The sequence below is a fragment of the Xenopus tropicalis genome, chromosome 5, assembly GCF_000004195.4.
Source record: "Xenopus tropicalis strain Nigerian chromosome 5, UCB_Xtro_10.0, whole genome shotgun sequence".
Classification (NCBI taxonomy): Eukaryota; Metazoa; Chordata; class Amphibia; order Anura; family Pipidae; genus Xenopus; species Xenopus tropicalis.
Window position 1 is genome coordinate 161,832,395 of NC_030681.2, and position 25,822 is coordinate 161,858,216.

General features: G+C 46.5%; 1 protein-coding gene and 1 long non-coding RNA gene across 2 annotated transcripts; both read right to left on the bottom strand.

Annotated features, from left to right (window-relative positions):
* Positions 1–941: 941 nt before the first annotated feature.
* On the bottom strand, positions 942–2,879 carry LOC116410822. Its single transcript, XR_004222654.1, has 2 exons — positions 1,373–2,879; positions 942–1,313 (listed from the first exon to the last, which is right to left on the bottom strand). It is a non-coding gene; the product is annotated as an uncharacterized LOC116410822 (long non-coding RNA).
* A 698-nt stretch (positions 2,880–3,577) lies between these two features.
* Positions 3,578–23,363, bottom strand: slc30a3 (solute carrier family 30 (zinc transporter), member 3). Its single transcript, XM_002943383.5, has 8 exons — positions 20,928–23,363; positions 8,931–9,139; positions 8,702–8,848; positions 8,080–8,233; positions 7,765–7,978; positions 5,404–5,509; positions 5,096–5,230; positions 3,578–4,128 (listed from the first exon to the last, which is right to left on the bottom strand). The coding sequence occupies exons 1-8, from the start codon at positions 21,002–21,004 to the stop codon at positions 3,983–3,985; spliced, it is 1,188 nt and encodes a 395-aa protein (XP_002943429.2). The 5' UTR covers positions 21,005–23,363; the 3' UTR covers positions 3,578–3,982.
* Between the last annotated feature and the right edge of the window lie 2,459 nt (positions 23,364–25,822).

Here is a 25,822-nt window from a genome sequence, read left to right on the forward strand (position 1 = left end):
ATAGTTTTCAGGCTGAGAACGAGATCCCTGTTTAAATAACGGCACCACATTAGCAATCCGCCAGTCTCTCGGCACCATGCCAAACCTCAATGAATCCTGGGAAATTAAGTGAAGAGGTTTGGCAATCACAGCGCTCAGCTCATTTAATACCCTGGGATGAATCCCATCCGGCCCTGGACCTTTGTTTACCTTTACATGTTCAAGTCTCTTGAATTTCCTCCCGAGTGACCCATGCGTCAGTAGCTAAATTACTAGAACTGGGCATATTACAAGGGAAGCCTTCATTATCTGGCTCCTCAGATGTATAGACAGATGGGAAATAAGAGTTCAAAATTTCAGCTTTTTCCCCGTTCTCATCAACCAACGTACCCCCCCGTGATAATAAAGTTCCCACCCCTTCTTGCTTCATTTTTTTACTATTCACATAATTAAAAAATAATTTTGGATTCTTTTTACTCCTAGCAGCAATATCCCTTTCCATCTCTATTTTAGCTGCCTGATAGCTTTTTTGCTGCCCCCTAATTTACCCGACAAGCTACGCGCATTAGCCAGCATGCAGCGGGGGGCGCTATTTCTCCCTCTGATGTTACATTAGCTAAGGGAGAATTAGAGCTAAGGCAATTATGAGACTGCTTTCCTTGTAACGGAAGCTCCTTATCTGATAAACTATATGCCCCCCTCACTCCTCCCCCACAACCCTTTGCTAGTCCCCCTACCCCGTCTACACTAATTTTCCCATGGAATTCTAGCTCACCCACCCCCCCCCCTTGTCTAGTTTAAACACTCCTCCAACCTCTTAACCATTCTCTCCCCTAGCACAGCAGACCCCCTTCCATTGAGGTGCTAATGTTGCTTTACTGTGTAAGTGGCAGGAGCCTGAGTTTGGGGACACTTACCTTTAGCCACTTGCACCCCCTGAGGCAATGAGATGACTCCTTTGAGTAATTTAGTGACTTTATTAAAAATAAAGGACAAGACACTGATACAAACGTTGTGACACAACATGGCCACGCCCACACACAATACTGACACACCCACACACAGCACGGACACGCCTACACAAAGCCTTGTGAGCCCCAACAACACAACTGGTTACATCAAACATGAATGTGCCCAGGGGAGTGGCCAGTCCGGTAGCAGCGGCACAGGGGGGGTGTTAAGCTCCTCCCCCTGCAGGGCTTCAGCTGCCTATTGGTTCTGCCCATTTCCCAGCCGCTCCGCAGGGGTGGAACCTAAAGTTGTTGGCTTTGCTTTACTTGCCCTTTAGCCAATGACCATAAAAGCAGAAGCTTGTTTGAGTTTGCGAGCGGAACCTAGTGGCCATTGAAGTGCCAGCTCTGTTGTCCAGCGGAGCAGTTTAACCCATGGGAACCTAGTGGCCATTAAAGTGCCAGCTCTGTTGTCCAGCGGAGCAGTTTAACCCATGGGAACCTAGTGGCCATTGTAGTGCCAGCTCTGTTGGGCAGCGGAGCAGTTTAACCCATGGGAACCTAGTGGCCATTGAAGTGCCAGCTCTGTTGTCCAGCGGAGCAGTTTAACCCATGGGAACCTAGTGGCCATTAAAGTGCCAGCTCTGTTGTCCAGCGGAGCAGTTTAACCCATGGGAACCTAGTTGCCATTGAAGTGCCAGCTCTGTTGGGCAGCGGAGCAGTTTAACCCATGGGAACCTAGTGGCCATTGAAGTGCCAGCTCTGTTGTCCAGCGGAGCAGTTTAACCCATGGGAACCTAGTTGCCATTGTAGTGCCAGCTCTGTTGGGCAGCGGAGCAGTTTAACCCATGAGTCCCCCTGTAGCCGCTGCTGCCGGACTCTGGGGGGGATACAGGGAGACAAGCAGCACAGAACCCTTCACTTAACGTTACGGAACCACAGGACTGGGTCACAAACACGGACAGGGGCCCCTGTAATGGCTCCCAGTAGGGCACAGTAAGGGCCACACCTCCTGTATAGAGACAATACAGTGCATGCGTTCTGTACACTGGGGGCCACAATTACACACAATGTAGCACACGACACAGTAGAACCAACAGCCGGGCAGGAGCGCCGCTCATTCGAGGCCAAGTGGAATCCATTCGGGAGGGGGAGTCTGGATAAACAACCCCCTACCCAATCACAGGGCCGGGGACAGACTGACCCACTTTGCTTTTGGATCTTTACAAATGAAACACAATGAATTGTTTTGTGCCTCACGTCCAACAGTGGTTGGCTTCACCTTTAGGCGCTTTTGACACGCCCCTTGAGACAAACACGCCCATCATTCCATTAGCCCCTCCCCCAGTTACCAATGTGCCACTCCCCCTGACTCCCATGTAATATATACAGTACTTCTTCCTCAAATGAAACGACTCTCTGCCCCCAGAACCCCCAGTGTGGTACTAAGGATCTCACGGACAGGATGTCACGTCACAAGACGACAGGAAGTCACATGGTGCTCACGTTATGATGTCACGGCGGTGACGCGTCACCTTGGAATGTAGGCAGAAGTCTCCATAGGCAGAAGCAGAGAGTGGGGCTCAGGGCACCCAGGGGCATCTCCACTCATACAGGTACCGGGGGGGCAACTAACAGCTCTAAGGGGAATGGCGGCCAGTGAGTAAGGGGCATTTGCTTTGCTGGGCACTAAATGGTTGGATGGTCAGTGCTTTCACTGAAAGAACATGGGGGTAGTTGTTGGGGGTAGATGGGCAAGATGGAGGCAGTTCTTGGGTAGATGGGCAAGATGGGGGCAGCTGGTTCTGCTCTAGAAAGTGGATCGGAGATAGTTGGGCTACACTGGGCTCAGTGCAAAGGCTGGTTCTGCTGGTACCGCTGAGGGGATGAGGGGCAGTGGGCCCCTTCCTACCCTCCCCGTGGGGCCTGGGCCCCTCCCTACCCTCCCCGTGGGGCAGTGGGCCCCTCCCTACCCTCCCCGTGGGGCAGTGGGCCCCTCCCTACCCTCCCCGTGGGGCAGTGGGCCCCTCCCTACCCTCCCCGTGGGGCAGTGGGCCCCTCCCTACCCTCCCCGTGGGGCAGTGGGCCCCTCCCTACCCTCCCCGTGGGGCAGTGGGCCCCTCCCTACCCTCCCCGTGGGGCAGTGGGCCCCTCCCTACCCTCCCCGTGGGGCAGTGGGCCCCTCCCTACCCTCCCCGTGGGGCAGTGGGCCCCTCCCTACCCTCCCCGTGGGGCAGTGGGCCCCTCCCTACCCTCCCCGTGGGGCAGTGGGCCCCTCCCTACCCTCCCCGTGGGGCAGTGGGCCCCTCCCTACCCTCCCCGTGCGGCAGTGGGCCCCTCCCTACCCTCCCCGTGGGGCAGTGGGCCCCTCCCTACCCTCCCCGTGGGGCAGTGGGCCCCTCCCTACCCTCCCCGTGGGGCAGTGGGCCCCTCCCTACCCTCCCCGTGGGGCAGTGGGCCCCTCCCTACCCTCCCCGTGGGGCAGTGGGCCCCTTCCTACCCTCCCCGTGGGGCAGTGGGCCCCTTCCTACCCTCCCCGTGGGGCAGTGGGCCCCTCCCTACCCTCCCCGTGGGGCAGTGGGCCCCTCCCTACCCTCCCCGTGGGGCAGTGGGCCCCTCCCTACCCTCCCCGTGGGGCAGTGGGCCCCTTCCTACCCTCCCCGTGGGGCACGGGCCCCTTCCTACCCTCCCCGTGGGGCACGGGCCCCTTCCTACCCTCCCCGTGGGGCACCGTCCCCAAGATAGAAGCCGCTCTGCCCAACCCCGGGGCAATGTCCTGCACTGGAAGGGGCAACATGGCCGGCTCTATCTTTCCCCATTCTGTGCAGCGGGTATCAGGGGGAGCAAGGAGAGGCGGGGCCTGAGGCTGAAGATACCCCTGAGTGCGGAGGGGCAGAGAGGCGCACTGGGAACATTGGGGCCTGGGGGTCTGGGCCAAATGGTCTGTAGCAATGGGGGGGTGGGATGTTGCCCTCAGCCAGGCCAGTAGGGGGCATTGCACTCTCTGGTTCTGCCGGGGGGGGATATATGGTCCTTGGAGATGGGTATGAGGCTCAGCCCAGGGGGTCCCGGCACTGCGGGCATTCCTCCATCTCCTCCAGGTACCGCTCCACCTGCACCGTGCTGTGGCACAACTCAAACTGGCTCCGTAGCAGCTCCGTGGCCTCTCTCACTGCCGACTCCGGCTCCGTGCTCTCATCTGGGCGAGAAAGAGACGTTGGGAGAGAAGTCTCGGCCTTCAGTTGCCCCCCTTGTGCTGCCAATCTGCCCTTCATCCCATCCCCCAGGGCATGAGGCAGGGGCAGGGGGGAGCCTACAGCCCCCGTACGGCCCTAAGCAGTGTTACAGGGGTTCGGCACCTTTGGGGTAACTGTCACTGTGATGTAGAGAGAGATATTCTGGGACAATTTGCAATTGGTCTTCATTTTTTATTGGGATTTTTTATATTTTTACTTTTTGTTCAGCAGCTCTTCAGTTTGGAATTTCAGCAGTTATCTGGTTGCTAGGGTCCAATTTACCTAGTAACCAGGGAGTGACTGATATATGAATATATAGAAAGATAAGGAATATAATTAACAATAAAACCGGAGCCTCACAGAGCAATAGGGTTTGGCTGCCGGGGTCAGTGACCCCCATTTGAAAGCTGCAAAGAGTCAGAAGAAGGGAAATAATTCAAAAACTATAAAAGACCAATTGGAAAGTTGCTCAGAATCCGCTGTTCTATAACAAATTCAAAGCTAAATACTACTGACCAAATAATAATAATCATAACTAATATATGATGGCAGCAGTGGGGCAGATAAGAGGGGCAATGGGGCAGATAAGAGGGGCAGTGGGGCAGATAAGAGGGGCAGTGGGGCAGATAAGAGGGGCAGTGGGGCAGATAAGAGGGGCAGTGGGGCAGATAAGAGGGGGCAGATAAGAGGGGGCAGTAGGGCAGATAAGAGGGGGCAGTAGGGCAGATAAGAGGGGGCAGTGGGGCAGATAAGAGGGGGCAGTGGGGCAGAGGGGCAGACAAGAGGGGACAGTGGGGCAGATAAGAGGGGCAGTGGGGCAGATAAGAGGGGCAGTGGGGCAGACAAGAGGGGACAGTGGGGCAGATAAGAGGGGGCAGTGGGGCAGATAAGAGGGGGCAGTGGGGCAGATAAGGGGGGCAGATCACTCACCAATAGCCAGATGGACAGTCACGGCGTTCTGGCTGAGCGTTAGGGCCCAGAGGCGCAGAGAGTGCACGGAACGGACCCCCCGCACCGACAGCAGCACCTCCTTCACTGAGCCGTAGGCAATGCCGCGGGGCGCCCCTGGGGTACGGGGGAGGCAACACACAGGATTAAAGGGGAACTTCACCCAAGAATATAGTTTTAGGCAGTGGTTATTTAGACAGTGTTTCTGGTTGGACAGTCAGTCTGGCAACTGCCCCCCCCCCCCCCAGACCAAGAAGGTGACCCAGTGAATTTGCCAGGAGGCGACTTACCTTCCATGAGGACCCAGAAGACATCTCGGAGTATAGTGACCGTGGTCGCCAGGACAAAGATGGAGAAGAGGAAGGTGCAGAGCGGATCAGCGATCTTATATTGTGGCTGCGAACAAAGGTGTAAAATACAGACCAAGTGCAAAGATGCTTGAATTACACCAGTGGATAAGTTACTGAAAGGGTTTTTGTTAGCTGAACTTCCCCTTTAAAGTGGCTGTTTCCCTTTTATAAGGCTGTATTGGGGGGCAGAGGGGAGCCCACAGCAGAGTTTTGGTTCTGCTCTTTGGGGCTGCGGCTGTAGGGCTGCCTGTGGGGCTGCGGCTGTAGGGCTGCCTGTGGGGCTGCGGCTGTAGGGCTGCCTGTGGGGCTGCCTGTGGGGCTGCGGCTGTAGGGCTGCCTGTGGGGCTGCCTGTGGGGCTGCGGCTGTAGGGCTGCCTGTGGGGCTGCCTGTGGGGCTGCGGCTGTAGGGCTGCCTGTGGGGCTGCGGTTGTGGGGCTGCCTGTGGGGCTGCGGCTGTAGGGCTGCCTGTGGGGCTGCGGCTGTAGAGCTGCCTGTGGGGCTGCGGCTGTAGGGCTGCCTGTGGGGCTGCGGCTGTAGGGCTGCCTGTGGGGCTGCGGCTGTAGGGCTGCCTGTGGGGCTGCGGCTGTAGGGCTGCCTGTGGGGCTGCGGCTGTAGAGCTGCCTGTGGGACTGCGGCTGTAGGGCTGCCTGTGGGGCTGCGGTTGTGGGGCTGCGGCTGTAGGGCTGCCTGTGGGGCTGTGGCTGTAGGGCTGCCTGTGGGGCTGCGGTTTGTGGGGCTGCGGCTGTAGGGCTGCCTGTGGGGCTGCGGTTGTGGGGCTGCGGCTGTAGGGCTGCCTGTGGGGCTGCGGCTGTGGGGCTGCGGCTGTAGGGCTGCCTGTGGGGCTGCGGCTGTGGGGCTGCGGCTGTAGGGCTGCCTGTGGGGCTGCGGCTGTGGGGCTGCGGCTGTAGGGCTGCCTGTGGGGGCTGCGGCTGTGGGGCTGTGGCTGTAGGGTTGCCTGTGGGGCTGTGGCTGTAGGGCTGCCTGTGGGGCAGCGGCTGTGGGGCTGGGGCTGTAGGGCTGTCTGTGGGGCTGTGGCTGTGGGGCTGCGGTTGAATAAAGAGCTGCCTGTGGGGCAGCGGCTGTGGGGCTGGGGCTGTAGGGCTGTCTGTGGGGCTGTGGCTGTGGGGCTGCGGTTGAATAAAGAGCTGCCTGTGGGGCTGCGGCTGTAGGGCTGTCTGTGGGGCTGCGGCTGTAGGGCTGCCTGTGGGGCTGCGGTTGAAGAAAGAGCTGCCTGTGGGGCTGGGGCTGTAGGGCTGTGGCTGTGTGGCTGCGGTTGAAGAGCTGCGGTTGAAGAGCTGCCTGTGGGGCTGCGGCTGTGGGGTATCCTGTGGGGCTGCGGTTGAAGAAAGAGCTGCCTGTGGGGCTGCGGCTGTAGGGCTGCCAGTGGGGCTGTGGCTGTAGGGCTGCCTGTGGGGCTGCGGCTGTGGGGCTGCGGTTGAAGAAAGAGCTGCCTGTGGGGCTGCGGCTGTAGGGCTGCCTGTGGGGCTGCGGCTGTAGGGCTGCCTGTGGGGCTGCGGCTGTGGGGCTGCGGTTGAAGAAAGAGCTGCCTGTGGGGCTGGGGCTGTAGGGCTGCGGTTGAAGAGCTGTGGTTGAAGAGCTGCGGTTGAAGAGCTGCCTGTGGGGCTGCGGCTGTGGGGTATCCTGTGGGGCTGCGGTTGAAGAAAGAGCTGCCTGTGGGGCTGCGGCTGTAGGGCTGCCTGTGGGGCTGCGGTTGAAGAAAGAGCTGCCTGTGGGGCTGCGGCTGTGGGGCTGTGGTTGAATAAAGAGCTGCCTGTGGGGCTGCGGCTGTAGGGCTGCCTGTGGGGCTGCGGCTGTAGGGCTGCCTGTGGGCTGCGGCTGTAGGGCTGCCTGTGGGGCTGCGGCTGTGGGGCTGCCTGTGGGGCTGCGGTTGAAGAAAGAGCTGCCTGTGGGGCTGCGGCTGTGGGGCTGTGGTTGAATAAAGAGCTGCCTGTGGGGCTGCGGCTGTAGGGCTGCCTGTGGGGCTGCGGCTGTAGGGCTGCCTGTGGGGCTGCGGCTGTAGGGCTGCCTGTGGGGCTGCCTGTGGGGCTGCGGCTGTAGGGCTGCCTGTGGGGCTGCGGTTGAAGAAAGAGCTGCCTGTGGGGCTGCGGCTGTGGGGCTGCGGCTGTGGGGTATCCTGTGGGGCTGCGGCTGTGGGGCTGCGGCTGTGGGGTATCCTGTGGGGCTGCGGTTGAAGAAAGAGCTGGCTGTGGGGCTGGGATAGAGAAGGGGGGGTACGAGGCACAAACAAATACACTAATATATATATAAATACACAGAAGGCAGAACTTGTCTCCATCTCACCTTGAAGTAGATAACGATGGCGGCCACCATCACCCCGATGCTCTGCAGGAGGTCCCCAATCACATGGATGAAGGCCGCCCTGACGCTGGTGTTCCCGTGGGGCCCCCCCAGTCTCAGCGCCAGGGAGTTGCTCGGACTTTCCCCGATCTTCTCGTACCCGGAGCCGTGACTGTGCCCATGGAGGGGGCTGGACTGGTGCAGGATGTAGGCCATGCTGAGACACAAGGAGAGGAGTCTCACCGAGGGCTAACGTGATTGGGCGAGGGTGGGATGTAGGGACCAATAGGGGCAGAGCTGTGGGTGCCTCATACTCACATAACGTTGACTCCGACGGCGCAGCCCGATGTGATCAGCATGACATGGCCGTCAATATCGTAATCGTTATTAATTATACGAGCGGCCGCCAAATACACCAGCACCCCGGTCACTATCCAGATAGAGAGCACCGACGCCAAAGCACCCAGGATCTCTGCAACCGTGAGAGTAGGGTGATAGATTAGATAGATAGATAGATAGATAGATAGATAGATAGATAGATTAGATAGATTAGATAGATAGATAGATAGATAGATAGATAGATAGATAGATAGATAGATAGATAGATTAGATAGATTAGATAGATTAGATAGATAGATAGATAGATAGATAGATAGATAAAAAGTAACAATAACAATAAAACTGGAGCCTCACAGAGCAATAAGTGGCTGCCGGGGTCAAATGATTGAAAAACTATATAAGATAAATAATAAAGACCAATGGAAAAGTTGCTTAGAATTGGCCACTGTGTAATATACTAACAGTTAACTTAATAGTGACCCCCCCTCCCTTTAAACCAAACAATATCACAGTCCCGCCCTCCCATGGAGACCCCCGGGCACATATTATACACAAGGGGGCGGGCACCTATCCTAGTTACTATCACCTTTGCGCCACTTACCGGATCGGTGCCACCCGAAGTTCATGCTCTTGGTTGGGGGGCGAGTAGAGATCCAGAGGGAGAAGATGCTGACGCACATACTGCCCAGGTCCGTGAGAAGGTGGGCCGCGTCTGTCATGATGGCCAAGCTATGAGCCAGGGACCCCCCTAATGACAAAAGAGACCCCAACATCAGTCGGACGTGCCCCTTAGGCTCCTCCCCCAGCAACCAGATGCGCCAGGGCCTCACCTACAACCTCTCCGATCATGAAGATAAAACACACAGCGCAGGCAAAGTAGAGCTTCCGCCGAGCCTGCAGCTTCTGATTGGTCTCCGCAGAGGACAGGGAGGCCCCGTGGCAGTGGCGCGGCACCGGCCTCTCCAGCTCGATGGACACCGCCGGGCTGCCATTCTGGAACGGAAAGTCTGGGAACAAATCTTTGGTGCCTGTGAAAAGACTGAGGGGAAGGAGACAGAAATTCTAGATCTCAATATGGAAACGACTGGGATTGGAACAGAGACTGAGACTGAGACTGAGACAGAGACAGAGACAGGGACAGGGACAGGGACTGGGACTGGGACTGGGACAGAGACTGGGGACTGGGACTGAGACTGGGAGAGAGACTGAGACTGAGACAGAGACAGAGACAGGGACAGGGACAGGGACAGGGACTGGGACTGAGACTGGGAGAGAGACTGAGACTGAGACAGAGACAGAGACAGGGACAGGGACTGGGACTGGGACTGGGATTGGAACAGAGACTGAGACAGAGACAGGGACAGGGACAGGGACAGGGACAGGGACAGGGACAGGGACAGGGACAGGGACAGGGACAGGGACAGGGACAGGGACAGGGACAGGGACAGAGACAGGGACAGAGACAGGGACAGGGACAGGGACAGGGACAGGGACAGGGACAGAGACAGGGACAGGGACAGGGACAGGGACTGGGACAGGGACAGGGACAGGGACAGGGACTGGGGACTGGGACTGAGACTGGGAGAGAGACTGAGACTGAGACAGAGACAGAGACAGAGACAGGGACTGGGACTGGGACTGGGACAGAGACTGGGGACTGGGACTGGGACTGGGACAGAGACTGAGACAGAGACAGAGACAGAGACAGAGACAGGGACTGGGACTGGGACTGGGACTGGGACAGAGACTGGGGACTGGGACTGGGACTGGGACTGAGACTGGGAGAGAGACTGAGACTGAGACTGGGAGGGGGACTGAGACTGGGAGAGAGACTGAGACTGAGACTGGGAGGGGGACTGAGACTGGGAGAGCGACTGGGACAGAGACTGGGAGGGGGACTGAGACTGGGAGAGAGACTGAGACTGGGAGAGAGACTGGGACAGAGACTGGGAGGGGGACTGAGACTGGGAGAGAGACTGAGACTGGGAGAGAGACTGGGACAGAGACTGGGAGGGGGACTGAGACTGGGAGAGAGACTGAGACTGGGAGAGAGACTGGGACAGAGACTGGGGACTGGGACTGAGACTGAGACTGGGACTGAGACTGAGACTGAGACTGGGACTGAGACTGGGAGAGAGACTGGGAGAGAGACTGGGACGGGGACTGGGAGGGGGACTGAGACGGTGAGAGAGACTGGGAGGGGGACTGAGACTGGGAGAGAGACTGGCACAGAGACTGGGAGGGGGACTGAGACTGGGAGAGAGACTGGCACAGAGACTGGGAGGGGGACTGAGACTGGGAGAGAGACTGGCACAGAGACTGGGAGGGGGACTGAGACTGGGAGAGAGACTGGCACAGAGACTGGGAGGGGGACTGAGACTGGGAGAGAGACTGGCACAGAGACTGGGAGGGGGACTGAGACTGTGAGAGAGACTGGGACAGAGACTGGGAGGGGGACTGGGACGGGGCTAGAGGCAAAATGCAAGATTCAGTCACAATTGTCATTTTTTTCCCCTAAAATGCAGAGTTTCCCCCCAGAATTCCAGCTCACGTTTCAGATCAGAAGGTAGGAGGGGCTAAGTGTCGGCAAGGGCAACTACATGGAAGTGCAAGGGGCAAATTTTGACCTTAATGAATAAAGTACCTTTGATGAAAGTTTTACATGGAATTTGCGGGGACCGACTGCGCTTACAGGCAGAAATGAGCCCCTATTCCCTAGGGAATAGTAGGAACCAAAGGGGCTTCCAATGGAGGGGCCTCTGAGGCAAACAGAAGATACGGAGTGGGGAGCAATGGTGACGGTATCAGTAGATAATGTGGAACTGATTGATTCACGTGCAGAGACTAACGCCCAAATGTAGATATTAGTAGGAAAAAGATCAAAGGCTCCAGTGAAAAATATTTCAGTTATAAGGTAAATGTGCTTAGGTGGTTTTTCCTCAGTGTAATGAGAGATGGGGCAAAGATACAGAAATCCACAGCCCCACGGGCGGCCAACGAGTGGCCAAATGGGACACACAATATGGTACGTAAATGAGACAGAAAGGTACAAACTCAGTCGCTTTATCAGAAAGGTCTGTGTAAATACAGCCATAAGTCCTCTATCAACAGAAACAGGATTTCTTGTCTCCTTTTGTGTCACATGATCTACTGTCTCAGAAATATCCTTCAGGGACCGGCACAAGTCTGCTCAGCCCTCTCCTGCCCCCCCTCCCATTAGAACTCACTCCCCCTTCCTTTAAGAATGTGTAATCTGAGCTATAAGTTACTGAGACCAAGCTAAAATGGCGGCTGCTATGTTAAACAAACAGAGGGAGCTGCTAGGGCTGTTACTCAGGAGGTAAAGCTTTCTGCAGAATAAATATAGGGCTCTAGGTGGCACTATTGTGGCTAATCTATTGGCAGTAAAATGCCTTTCCTTCCCCAAAGTGATTGTGTAGAAGTTTGTGCAGTCAGATGTTATACCCCCTCGAGTACTTGGAATGGATTACGATCTCAGTCTGGCAATTGCAGGCTTGTAAGTCTGACATCCATGGTGGGCGCAGGGAGTTGCCTGTACGGGACCTTGGATTCCATTGTGCCCAGGGCACTGGCTGCATGGGGTCTGCATTCTGAGACACATTCTACACTATATATATAATAATCTATGAATACAATGTGTATATACACTATATATATATATATAATAATCTATGAATACAATGTGTATATACACTCTATATATAATAATCTATGAATACAATGTGTATATACACTATATATATAATAATCTATGAATACAATGTGTATATACACTATATATATAATAATCTATGAATACAATGCGTATATACACTATATATATAATAATCTATGAATACAATGTGTATATACACTCTATATATATATAATCTATGAATACAATGTGTATATACACTATATATATAATAATCTATGAATACAATGTGTATATACACTCTATATATAATAATCTATGAATACAATGTGTATATACACTATATATATAATAATCTATGAATACAATGCGTATATACACTATATATATAATAATCTATGAATACAATGTGTATATACACTCTATATATATATAATCTATGAATACAATGTGTATATACACTATATATATAATAATCTATGAATACAATGTGTATATACACTATATATATATATAATAATCTATGAATACAATGCATATATACACTATATATATAATAATCTATGAATACAATGTGTATATACACTATATATATATATAATAATCTATGAATACAATGTGTATATACACTATATAAATATATATATATAATAATCTATGAATACAATGTGTATATACACTATATATATAGTAATCTATGAATACAATGTGTATATACACTATATATATATAATAATCTATGAATACAATATGTGTATATACACTATATATATATATAATAATCTATGAATACAATGTGTATATACACTATATATATATATATAATAATCTATGAATACAATGTGTATATACACTATATATATAATAATCTATGAATACAATGTGTATATACACTATATATATATAATAATCTATGAATACAATGTGTATATACACTATATATATATAATAATCTATGAATACAATGTGTATATACACTATATATATAATAATCTATGAATACAATGTGTATATACACTATATATATAATAATCTATGAATACAATGTGTATATACACTATATATATAATAATCTATGAATACAATGTGTATATACACTATATATATAATAATCTATGAATACAATGTGTATATACACTATATATATATATAATAATCTATGAATACAATGTGTATATACACTATATATATAATAATCTATGAATACAATGTGTATATACACTATATATATAATAATCTATGAATACAATGTGTATATACACTATATATATATATATATATATATATAATAATCTATGAATACAATGTGTATATACACTATATATATAATAATCTATGAATACAATGTGTATATACACTATATATATATATATATATATATATAATAATCTATGAATACAATGTGTATATACACTATATATATAATAATCTATGAATACAATGTGTATATACACTATATATATAATAATCTATGAATACAATGTGTATATACACTATATATATATATATATATATATATAATAATCTATGAATACAATGTGTATATACACTATATATATAATAATCTATGAATACAATGTGTATATACACTATATATATAATAATCTATGAATACAATGTGTATATACACTATATATATAATAATCTATGAATACAATGTGTATATACACTATATATATAATAATCTATGAATACAATGTGTATATACACTATATATATATAATAATCTAATGATAATTATGTTGGGGTGAACTGAATGTTCTTCCGCTTTTTCTTCCCCTTATTCTCAGCGCCCCCTATTGTCTAAACGCTACTCCTCCTACAGGTTTAGGGGTACAGCACCCAGACTCCCCACACTTCTTCGCCCTATAGCGGAGCAGGTTGCTTGTGCTTTTCTAAGGGATCCGGCTCCCCCATCTTTTTGTGGCGCCGCCCCGAACCCCCCAATTTTCCCATTGACTTTGACAGGGAAGATTTTCAAACTGCTGCTGCACTTACAGCTCTGGGGCCACACCCCCCAAACTTGAATAACATAATCATGGGGTCACCCCGAATGAAGCAGCAACATTTGTTGGATGACCCAAAGTGGGAGGGGCCAACAACAGCCAATCAAATTTCACCCATTGACTTTAATGCGGAAATTGAAACTGCTGCCAATCTTACAGCTTTGAGGCCACACCCCCCAAACTTGAGTCACACATGGGCTGAGCCTGAATGAAAATATGATGATTGTTGGATGCCCAAAAGTGGGCGGAACTGTGAACAGCCAATGAGATTTCACCTATAGACTTTATATGTTTAAATTAAACTGCTGCCATTCTTTAAATATTAATTCTAAGGCCCTCAAACGTTGCAGAGCTAGTCACCTGGTAACTGTGGTTCAGAGTTAGAAAAAAAGTGGGTTGGGCCACTAACAGCCAATCAGATTCCATCCATCGAATTTTATTGGTTTAAATATAAAATGCTGCCAGTCTCACACTATTTATGCCAGGGTGCCCACTGTTTGTCACTGGGTGACTTCCACTCAAGGTTAGAAAAAGGGGGCGGAGCCACCAATCACCAATCACAATTTACCTATTGACTTTTATTGGTTTAAATTTAAACTGCTGCCGTTCTGTAACTATTAATCCCAGGGTCCTTCAACTTTGCAGAGTTGGTCACTGGGTAACTGCAGTTCCAGGTTAGAAAAAGGGGGTGGAGCCACCAACCGCCAATCAGATGTCGTTGACTTTCAGTGGGGAAATGTAATTGCTGCCATGCAGACACTATTAAATCCAAGGTCCCCAAAGTTTGCACAGTGGTTTTTACTATATAACTGTGGTCCAAGGTTAGAAAAAGTGGGTGGAGTCAACAACAGCCAATCGGATTTCATTCAGTGACTTCATGTTTTTCAAAACAATGTGAAGTTTGTTCCCAAACTTCCCTTTCTAGTTGGTTCATATAATATATTATATATATATATATATATATATATATATATATATATATAACCCCTACTTAGTCAATATTATTTATAATAATTGGTGTTTATACCAGTATATATATATATATATATAGAATAGCAGGGGGAGGGCTCACACCATGAAATGGCAAAATGCCTGGTGCCGGTGGAACGTTGGAAATACAGGAAAACAGAGGACTCATGGATTATATTATAATACAGGGATATAATATAGAATATGCACCGATTACTCTCTATATACAGTATATCTGTAATGAAAACCCCGACCCCGGCTTGTACTTTGACTCTGATTTTGTCTCATCCTGCTGTTTGATTATCCGGTTTGACCCTTGCCTGTCTGACTATCCTTGATTACTGCCTGCCTCGACCCAGCCTGCCTGACTACGAACCTGCCTATTCCTTTTGTACCGTGATCTTTGGCCTAACTGACTTTAACTACAGTCGTGCCCCTTTGCTTGCCAGAACTCCTGCCTTGTTCCTCTCGTTAAGTCCAGGTGGCATCTGAGTAGCTGAGGGCTCCTCCCGAAGCCAAAGGCGGTCACAATACTGGTGAAGCCGAGCCAAGACCAGGGAATTTGGCATCAGTTCTGGTTTAGGGTGCCGACCGTGACATTATCTCTCTATATAGGAAACAGAGGACTCGGCACGCACAGGTCCTGGTGAATAAACAAAATGTTCTTTAATGTGCAAAAATCTACATTTTGGTCACAATTTAGGCCCTTTTGCCAATTTTTGCACATTAAAAAATATTTAGTTTTTTCACCAAGACCTGTGAGTGAGTCCTCTGTTTCCTATGTAGATAGATATACTGTATATAGAGAGTAATCTGTGCATATTCTGTATTATAATATAATCCCTATAGACCCTATAGTATATATATAATAATCACATTATTTAGAATAGTCCCTGTATATTCTATAAAATAAATGATTCTGATACTATATTATATATAATAATCGGTGCATATAATACATTATTTAGAATAATCCCTGTATATTCTATATTATATATAATAATCGGTGCATATAATACATTATTTAGAATAATCCCCGTATATTCTATATTATATATAATAATCTGTGCATATAATACATTATTTGAAATAATCCCCGTATATTCTATATTATATATAATAATCGGTGCATATAATACATTATTTAGAATAATCCCTGTATATTCTATATAATAATCGGTGCATATAATACATTATTTAGAATAATCCCTGTATATTCTATATAATAATCTGTGCATATAATACATTATTTAGAATAATCCCTGTATATTCTATATAATAATCTGTGCATATAATACATTATTTAGAATAATCCCCGTATATTCTATATTATATATAATAATCAGTGCATATAATACATTATTTAGAATAATCTCTGTATATTATATATAATAATCTGTGCATATAATACATTATTTGGAATAATCCCCGTATATTCTATATTCTATATAATAATCTGTGCATATAATACATTATTTAGAATAATCCCTGTATATTATATATAATAATCTGTGCATATAATACATTATTTGAAATAATCCCCGTATATTCTATATAATAATCTGTGCATATAATACATTATTTAGAATAATCCCTGTATATTATATATAATAATCTGTGCATATAATACATTATTTGGAATAATCCCCCGTATATTCTATATTATATATAATAATCTGTGCATATAATACATTATTTGAAATAATCCCCGTATATTCTATATTATATATAATAATTGGTGCATATAATACATTATTTAGAATAATCCCTGTATATTATATATAATAATCTGTGCATATAATACATTATTTGGAATAATCCCCGTATATTCTATATTATATATAATAATCTGTGCATATAATACATTATTTGAAATAATCCCCGTATATTCTATATTATATATAATAATCGGTGCATATAATACATTATTTAGAATAATCCCTGTATATTCTATATAATAATCGGTGCATATAATACATTATTTAGAATAATCCCTGTATATTCTATATAATAATCTGTGCATATAATACATTATTTAGAATAATCCCTGTATATTCTATATAATAATCTGTGCATATAATACATTATTTAGAATAATCCCCGTATATTCTATATTATATATAATAATCAGTGCATATAATACATTATTTAGAATAATCTCTGTATATTATATATAATAATCTGTGCATATAATACATTATTTGGAATAATCCCCGTATATTCTATATTCTATATAATAATCTGTGCATATAATACATTATTTAGAATAATCCCTGTATATTATATATAATAATCTGTGCATATAATACATTATTTGAAATAATCCCCGTATATTCTATATAATAATCTGTGCATATAATACATTATTTAGAATAATCCCTGTATATTATATATAATAATCTGTGCATATAATACATTATTTGGAATAATCCCCCGTATATTCTATATTATATATAATAATCTGTGCATATAATACATTATTTGAAATAATCCCCGTATATTCTATATTATATATAATAATTGGTGCATATAATACATTATTTAGAATAATCCCTGTATATTATATATAATAATCTGTGCATATAATACATTATTTAGAATAATCCCCGTATATTCTATATTATATATAATAATCGGTGCATATAATACATTATTTAGAATAATCCCTGTATATTCTATATAATAATCTGTGCATATAATACATTATTTAGAATAATCTCCGTATATTCTATATTATATATAATAATCGGTGAATATAATACATTATTTAGAATAATCCCCCGTATATTCTATATTATATATAATAATCTGTGCATATAATACATTATTTGAAATAATCCCCGTATATTCTATATAATAATCTGTGCATATAATACATTATTTGGAATAATCCCCCGTATATTCTATATTATATATAATAATCTGTGCATATAATACATTATTTGAAATAATCCCCGTATATTCTATATTCTATATAATAATCTGTGCATATAATACATTATTTGGAATAATCCCCCGTATATTCTTTAATATTATATATAATAATCAGTGCATATAATACATTATTTGGAATAATCCCTGTATATTATATATAATAATCTGTGCATATAATACATTATTTGGAATAATCCCCCGTATATTCTATATTATATATAATAATCTGTGCATATAATACATTATTTGAAATAATCCCCGTATATTCTATATTATATATAATAATTGGTGCATATAATACATTATTTAGAATAATCCCTGTATATTATATATAATAATCTGTGCATATAATACATTATTTGGAATAATCCCCCGTATATTCTATATTATATATAATAATCTGTGCATATAATACATTATTTGAAATAATCCCCGTATATTCTATATTATATATAATAATTGGTGCATATAATACATTATTTAGAATAATCCCTGTATATTATATATAATAATCTGTGCATATAATACATTATTTGGAATAATCCCTGTATATTATATATAATAATCTGTGCATATAATACATTATTTAGAATAATCCCCGTATATTCTATATTATATATAATAATCGGTGCATATAATACATTATTTAGAATAATCCCTGTATATTCTATATAATAATCTGTGCATATAATACATTATTTAGAATAATCTCCGTATATTCTATATTATATATAATAATCGGTGAATATAATACATTATTTAGAATAATCCCCCGTATATTCTATATTATATATAATAATCTGTGCATATAATACATTATTTGAAATAATCCCCGTATATTCTATATAATAATCTGTGCATATAATACATTATTTGGAATAATCCCCCGTATATTCTATATTATATATAATAATCTGTGCATATAATACATTATTTGAAATAATCCCCGTATATTCTATATTCTATATAATAATCTGTGCATATAATACATTATTTGGAATAATCCCTGTATATTATATATAATAATCTGTGCATATAATACATTATTTGGAATAATCCCTGTATATTCTATATTATATATAATAATCGGTGCATATAATACATTATTTGGAATAATCCCCATATATTCTATATTATATATAATAATCGGTGCATATAATACATTATTTGGAATAATCCCCCGTATATTCTTTAATATTATATATAATAATCAGTGCATATAATACATTATTTTTAATAATCACAGTATATTCTATATTACATATAATAATCGGTGCATATAATACCTTATTTGGAATAATCCCTGTATATTCTATATTATATATAGTAATTGGTGCATATAATACATTATTTGGAATAATCCCCGTATATTCTATATAATTAATGGTTCTGATACTATATTATATATAATAATCGGTGCATATAATACATTATTTGGAATAATCCCTGTATATTCTATATAATAAATGGTTCTGATACTATATTATATATAATAATTGGTGCATATAATACATTATTTGGAATAATCCCCGTATATTCTATATAATAAATGGTTCTGATACTATATTATATATAATAATCGGTGCATATAATACATTATTTTGAATAATCCCTGTATATTCTATATAATAAATGGTTCTGATACTATATAATATATAATAATTGGTGCATATAATACATTATTTGGAATAATCCCCGTATATTCTATATAATAAATGGTTCTGATACTATATTATATATAATAATCGGTGCATATAGTGAATGGAGGGTTTGGGACAGTTCTTTGCCGTGGTGCCCAGGTAATGCCCCAGACTGGCCCCTTTCCCAGTGACAGACCCGGCTCAGATGAGGTTGCTGAGATTTCTTGTTCCAGATGGAGGGTTCCCGTCTCCCCCCCAGCAGGTCCCTTTCTGCCCCCACCTTCCCTCCCCCAGACTAGTGATTTCATGGATGGGCGCCCTGGAAATGGCTTTGCGTGTTCCTGTAATGTGGATACCCCGGGGGGGGGGGGACACCGACATGTACACGGGCTCTGCCTGCCCCATTCTATGGAAACAATTCAGGGGAGATGGGATTAAAGGCAGAAATGAGCCATAATGGGGCAATAAGGGCAGAAATTGACTCGGAGCCTTTCATCAGATCCAGTGCCAGGATGAAAGTCTGTGCCACTCACGGTGCCATTAACCGTAATGAAAGAATAACCCGGCTCAGGATCAGAGGGGGCCCAGATTACAGGGAACGTAAGTGCCCAATTATCTCAATTGTCCCCTGAGTCTCATTTTCATCCCAGTACTGAAGGGCCAAGTACCATTTAACCCCTCAGCTGCTCAACGGTCGGCTACAGAGCCAGGCCCGCGGGCCACGTGGTTCCAATGGACTTTCCCATGGGCTCATTGTACAAAGCAATTCATCTGTCAGTGAGTAGGGGAGCACATAGGGCAATTAGCAGCCAGCTTCAAGGCACTGATTGGCTGCTACTCAATGCACAAAAAAGTAAAAAAACACAAAGAAACTCAAATATATATACACACTGTATTCTTTATGCACCCCCAGATACCCCCGCACTCTGACATATACACTGTATAATATATATGTACCCCTGATATAAGCACTGCCCCCCCCAGATACCCCCGCACTCTGACATATACACTGTATAATATATATGTACCCCTGATATAAGCACTGCCCCCCCCAGATACCCCCACACTCTGACATATACACTGTATAATATATATGTACCCCTGATATAAGCACTGCCCCCCCAGTTACCCCCACACCCTGACATATACACTGTATAATATATATGTACCCCTGATATAAGCACTGCCCCCCCAGATACCCCCACACCCTGACATATACACTGTATAATATATATGTACCCCTGATATAAGCACTGTCCCCCCAGATACCCCCGCACTCTGACATATACACTGTATAATATATATGTACCCCTGATATAAGCACTGCCCCCCCAGATACCCCCGCACCCTGACATATACACTGTATAATATATATGTACCCCTGATATAAGCACTGCCCCCCCAGATACCCCCGCACTCTGACATATACACTGTATAATATATATGTACCCCTGATATAAGCACTGCCCCCCCAGATACCCCCGCACTCTGACATATACACTGTATAATATATATGTACCCCTGATATAAGCACTGCCCCCCCAGATACCCCCGCACTCTGATCTGAGCACTGCGGATATGTATTGGGGCAGATGGGGGGCCGGGGGTCGGAGGATCTCTCACCTCTTTATCCGGATGCTGCTCCCAATCTTTTCCTGATGCACCAGTCGCTGGGTTTCGGAATCAGCCCCAGGATCCATTATTGCCTCCCTTTAGGGTCACATCCCAGGATGGGGGGGAGAGGAGCCGGAGCCCTGAGTTTCCCTACTGGGCTCCTAATTGGGAAATCACTGCCCGTACAGCGCGTGGCAGAACTGCATGCAGTGAATCCTGCGTCGTCAGTGAGACGTGTGCATCAAGCGCAAGAAACAGCGCAGTCCCGTGCCGGGTAGGACCCTGCGTATCTGGTGCCAAATAATGCAGTGAGCCCGGTGCTACAGATAACCCAGCCCGGTGCCAATCAGAACGGATTGCAGTGAGTCCAGTGCTACAGATAACCCAGTCTGGTGCCAATCAGAACGGATTGCAGTGAGCCCAGTGCTACAGATAACCCAGTCTGGTGCCAATCAGAACGAAATGCAGCGAGCCCGGTGCCAATCAGAACAGAATGCAGCGAGCCCAGTGCCAATCAGAACGGAATGCAGCGAGCCCGGTGCCAATCAGAACGGAATGCAGTGAGCCCAGTGCCAATCAGAACGGAATGCAGTGAGCCCGGTGCCAATCAGAACAGAATGCAGTGAGCCCGGTGCCAATCAGAACGGAATGCAGTGAGCCCGGTGCCAATCAGAATGTAGTGCAGTGAGCCCGGTGCCAATCAGAACAGAATGCAGTGAGCCCGGTGCCAATCAGAATGGAATGCAGCAAGCCCGGTGCCAATCAGAACGGAATGCAGCGAGCCCGGTGCCAATCAGAACAGAATGCAGCGAGCCTGGTGCCAATCAGAACAGAATGCAGTGAGCCCGGTGCCAATCAGAACAGAATGCAGTGAGCCCGGTGCCAATCAGAACAGAATGCAGCGAGCCCGGTGCCAATCAGAACAGAATGCAGTGAGCCCGGTGCCAATCAGAACAGAATGCAGCGAGCCCGGTGCCAATCAGAACAGAATGCAGCGAGCCCGGTGCCAATCAGAACAGAATGCAGCGAGCCCGGTGCCAATCAGAACAGAATGCAGCGAGCCCGGTGCCAATCAGAATGGAATGCAGTGAGCCCGGTGCCAATCAGAACGGAATGCAGTGAGCCCGGTGCCAATCAGAACAGAATGCAGCAAGCCCGGTGCCAATCAGAACGGAATGCAGCGAGCCCGGTGCCAATCAGAACGGAATGCAGTGAGCCCGGTGCCAATCAGAATGGAATGCAGTGAGCCCGGTGCCAATCAGAATGGAATGCAGTGAGCCCGGTGCCAATCAGAATGGAATGCAGTGAGCCCAGTGCCAATCAGAATGGAATGCAGCGAGCCCGGTGCCAATCAGAACGGAATGCAGCGAGCCCGGTGCCAATCAGAACAGAATGCAGCGAGCCCGGTGCCAATCAGAACGGAATGCAGCGAGCCCGGTGCCAATCAGAACAGAATGCAGCGAGCCCGGTGCCAATCAGAACAGAATGCAGCGAGCCCGGTGCCAATCAGAACAGAATGCAGCGAGCCCGGTGCCAATCAGAACAGAATGCAGTGAGCCCGGTGCCAATCAGAATGGAATGCAGTGAGCCCGGTGCCAATCAGAACAGAATGCAGTGAGCCCGGTGCCAATCAGAATGGAATGCAGTGAGCCCGGTGCCAGGTGAGGGCTCAGGAGGAAATAAATCCGGTGCCGGAGCATTAGTGAGCCCAGTATGAGATATAAAGTTCTGTGTGCCCAGTCCCAGCCCGGTTACAAATCCCAGTCCCAGTAAGGGGAGACTGTGGCAGAAGCAGAGTTTATTCCCTCAGTAGCAGCGCCGGTCTCAGTCTCCCACTGTCCCACGTCTTCCCTCCCCGCTCTGTGCTACCGACTGATTCCTCCCCGTGTCTCAGCTCTTCCTTCCCATTAATTGCCTCTCCCTGTCACTCCCTGAGTCCCTCCCTGTGTCATGTGTGAAGCCCTGTGTGTACCCTGTCTTTCCATGTGTCGTTCCATGTCGTTCCCCGTGCCATTCTGTGTTATTCCCGTGCCATTCTGTGTTATTCCCGTGCCATTCTGTGTTATTCCCGTGCCATTCTGTGTTATTCCCGTGCCATTCTGTTATTCCCGTGCCATTCTGTTATTCCCGTGCCATTCTGTTATTCCCGTGCCATTCTGTGTTATTCCCGTGCCATTTTGTGTTATTCCCGTGCCATTCTGTGTTATTCCCGTGCCATTCTGTTATTCCCGTGCCATTCTGTTATTCCCGTGCCATTCGTGTTATTCCCGTGCCATTCTGTTATTCCCGTGCCATTCGTGTTATTCCCGTGCCACTCTGTGTTATTCCCGTGCCATTCTGTGTTATTCCCGTGCCATTCTGTTATTCCCGTGCCATTCGTGTTATTCACGTGCCATTCCATATCGCTCCCTATGCCATTTTATGTTATTCCTGTGCCATTCTGTGTTATTCCCGTGCCATTCCGTGCCATTCCGTGTCATTCCCCATGCCATTCTGTGTTATTCCCGTGCCATTCGTGTTATTCCCGTGCCATTCCATGTCGTTCCCCGTGCCATTTTGTGTTTTTCCCGTGCCATTACGTGTTATTCCCGTGCCATTCCATGTCGTTCCCCATGCCATCCTGTGTTATTCCCGTGCCATTCTGTATTATTCCCCATGCCATTCCGTGTTATTCCCCATGCCATTCGTGTTATTCCCGTGCCATTCCATGTCGTTCCCCGTGCCATTTTGTGTTTTTCCCGTGCCATTCCGTGTTATTCCCGTGCCATTCTGTTATTCCCGTGCCATTCTGTGTTATTCCCGTGCCATTCCGTGTTATTCCCGTGCCATTCTGTTATTCCCGTGCCATTCTGTGTTATTCCCGTGCCATTCTGTATTATTCCCGTGCCATTCCGTGTTGTTCCCGTGCCATTCCATGTCGTTCCCGATGCCATTTTGTGTTATTCCCGTGCCATTACGTGTTATTCCCATGCCATTCTGTTATTCCCGTGCCATTCTGTATTATTCCCGTGCCATTATGTGTTATTCCCATGCCATTCCATGTTATTCCCGTGCCATTCTGTGTTATTCCCGTGCCATTCCATGTTATTCTCGTGCCATTTTGTGTTTTTCCCGTGCCAGTCTGTTATTCCCATGCCATTCTGTTATTCCCGTGCCATTCCGTGTTATTCCCGTGCCATTCCGTGTTATTCCCGTGCCATTCCGTGTTATTCCCGTGCCATTCCGTGTTATTCCCGTGCCATTTTGTGTTTTTCCCATGCCATTCTGTGTTATTTCCATGCCATTCTATTATTCCCTTGCCATTCCGTGTTATTCCCGTGCCATTCCATGTTATTCCCATGCCATTCCATGTTATTCCCATGCCATTCCGTGTTATTCCCGTGCTGGTACCTTCAGGTAGCTTGTGTGTGTGCCCAGAGGAAGGCAAAGCCCATCGCTGCTCCCGAGCCCAATGGCGGTCCCCTTGCCCAACCCTGGCCAACACTCAGCATTGTATTTCATTCTGATCCCCCCCTAATGTTCTCCCCACGTTCCCGACAAACAGCCCCATGCTGATGCCTGTGTGGCAATGAGTAGTGAGCGCCCCATGTGAGGATGGAGCATTTGGGAACAAGCTCACAGATCCATTTGACCTCTCCGGGTATCCGTACCTGGTTATCAGCTAAGGGCACCCAACTGATCTCAAATTTACATGCAGCGCAGTCACCTTTACTTACTCGCGGTCGCCCCTGCAACAGTAGGAGAAGTTGGCAAACTCCTGCTCTGCCCCCTTGCCCCCTCTCCCCTGCACCCAATTTTAGTACCCTCGTCCCTGCACCCACCCACCTGTTTAACCTCTCGCTTTCTGCTGGTACTTTAACATCTTCATACAAACAATACCATCTCCCCACCAACTATCACCCAGTCTCCGTACTTCCATTTGTGTCTAAACTGTTGGAAAGGTTTATGTACAACTGTGAGGTCTCACTCACAACTCCATTCTCACCCCCTGCCCCATCTGGCTTCTGCCCAGCACACTCAGCAGAAACTGCACTTACCAAAGTGACCAATTGATCTTCTCCTGGCAGTCTAACGGTCACTATTCCAGACTCCAGAAGCTTTTGGCACAGGTTTCCACCTCTCAGACATTCTGTACTCAACTGGCATCATTGACACTGCTCTTTTCTTTAAAGTTTCTCTAACTCCATCCCCACCTTATTCCCTCTTTCTGTTGGGGTTCCTCAAGGCTCTGTCTTTGGGCCCCTCTGCTGTTCTCACTCTATACAACTTCTCTAGGGAAACTTATTCAGTCATTTGGAGCTACCTTTATGCTGATGGCACCCAACTCTACCTGTCTACTCCTGACCTCTCTCACTCTGTCCTTTCCCACGTTACAGACTGCTCTTCTGCTATCTCCTCATAGGTGTCACAGCACCACCTGAAATAGAATCTCTCTAAAATAGAATTATAATTCCTCTCAACATCTTCACTTGTCCCTCAGGTTCTCCCAACACCTTCCCCTGTCCTTCAGGTTCCACCAACATCCTCCCCTGTCCCTTAAGTTCCACCAACAATCTTCCCGTGCCCCTCAAGTTCTACCATCACCTTCCCCTGTCCCTCAGGTTCCACCAACATCTTCCTCTGTCTCTCAGGTTCCACCAACACCTTCCTCTGTCTCTCAGGTTCCACCAACACCTTCCTCTGTCTCTCAGGTTCCCCCAACACCTTCCTCTGTCTCTCAGGTTCCCCCAACACCTTCCTCTGTCTCTCAGGTTCCCCCAACACCTTCCTCTGTCTCTCAGGTTCCCCCAACACCTTCCTCTGTCTCTCAGGTTCCCCCAACACCTTCCCCTGTCCCTCGGGTTCCCCAACCACCATACCCTGTCCCTTGGGTTCCCCCAACACCTTCTCCTTTCCCTCAGGTT

Bases quoted from the DNA above. Each gene is read 5' to 3' on its own strand.
- slc30a3 (XM_002943383.5), bottom strand. From the start codon at position 21,004: ATGGATCCTGGGGCTGATTCCGAAACCCAGCGACTGGTGCATCAGGAA. The intron at 7,979-8,079 runs GTGAGTATGAGG...CTTGTGTCTCAG, and splicing joins GCCGTCGGAGTCAACGTTAT to CATGGCCTACATCCTGCACC. The intron at 4,129-5,095 runs GTGAGTGATCTG...TTTCTCGCCCAG, and splicing joins GACTGTCCATCTGGCTATTG to ATGAGAGCACGGAGCCGGAG.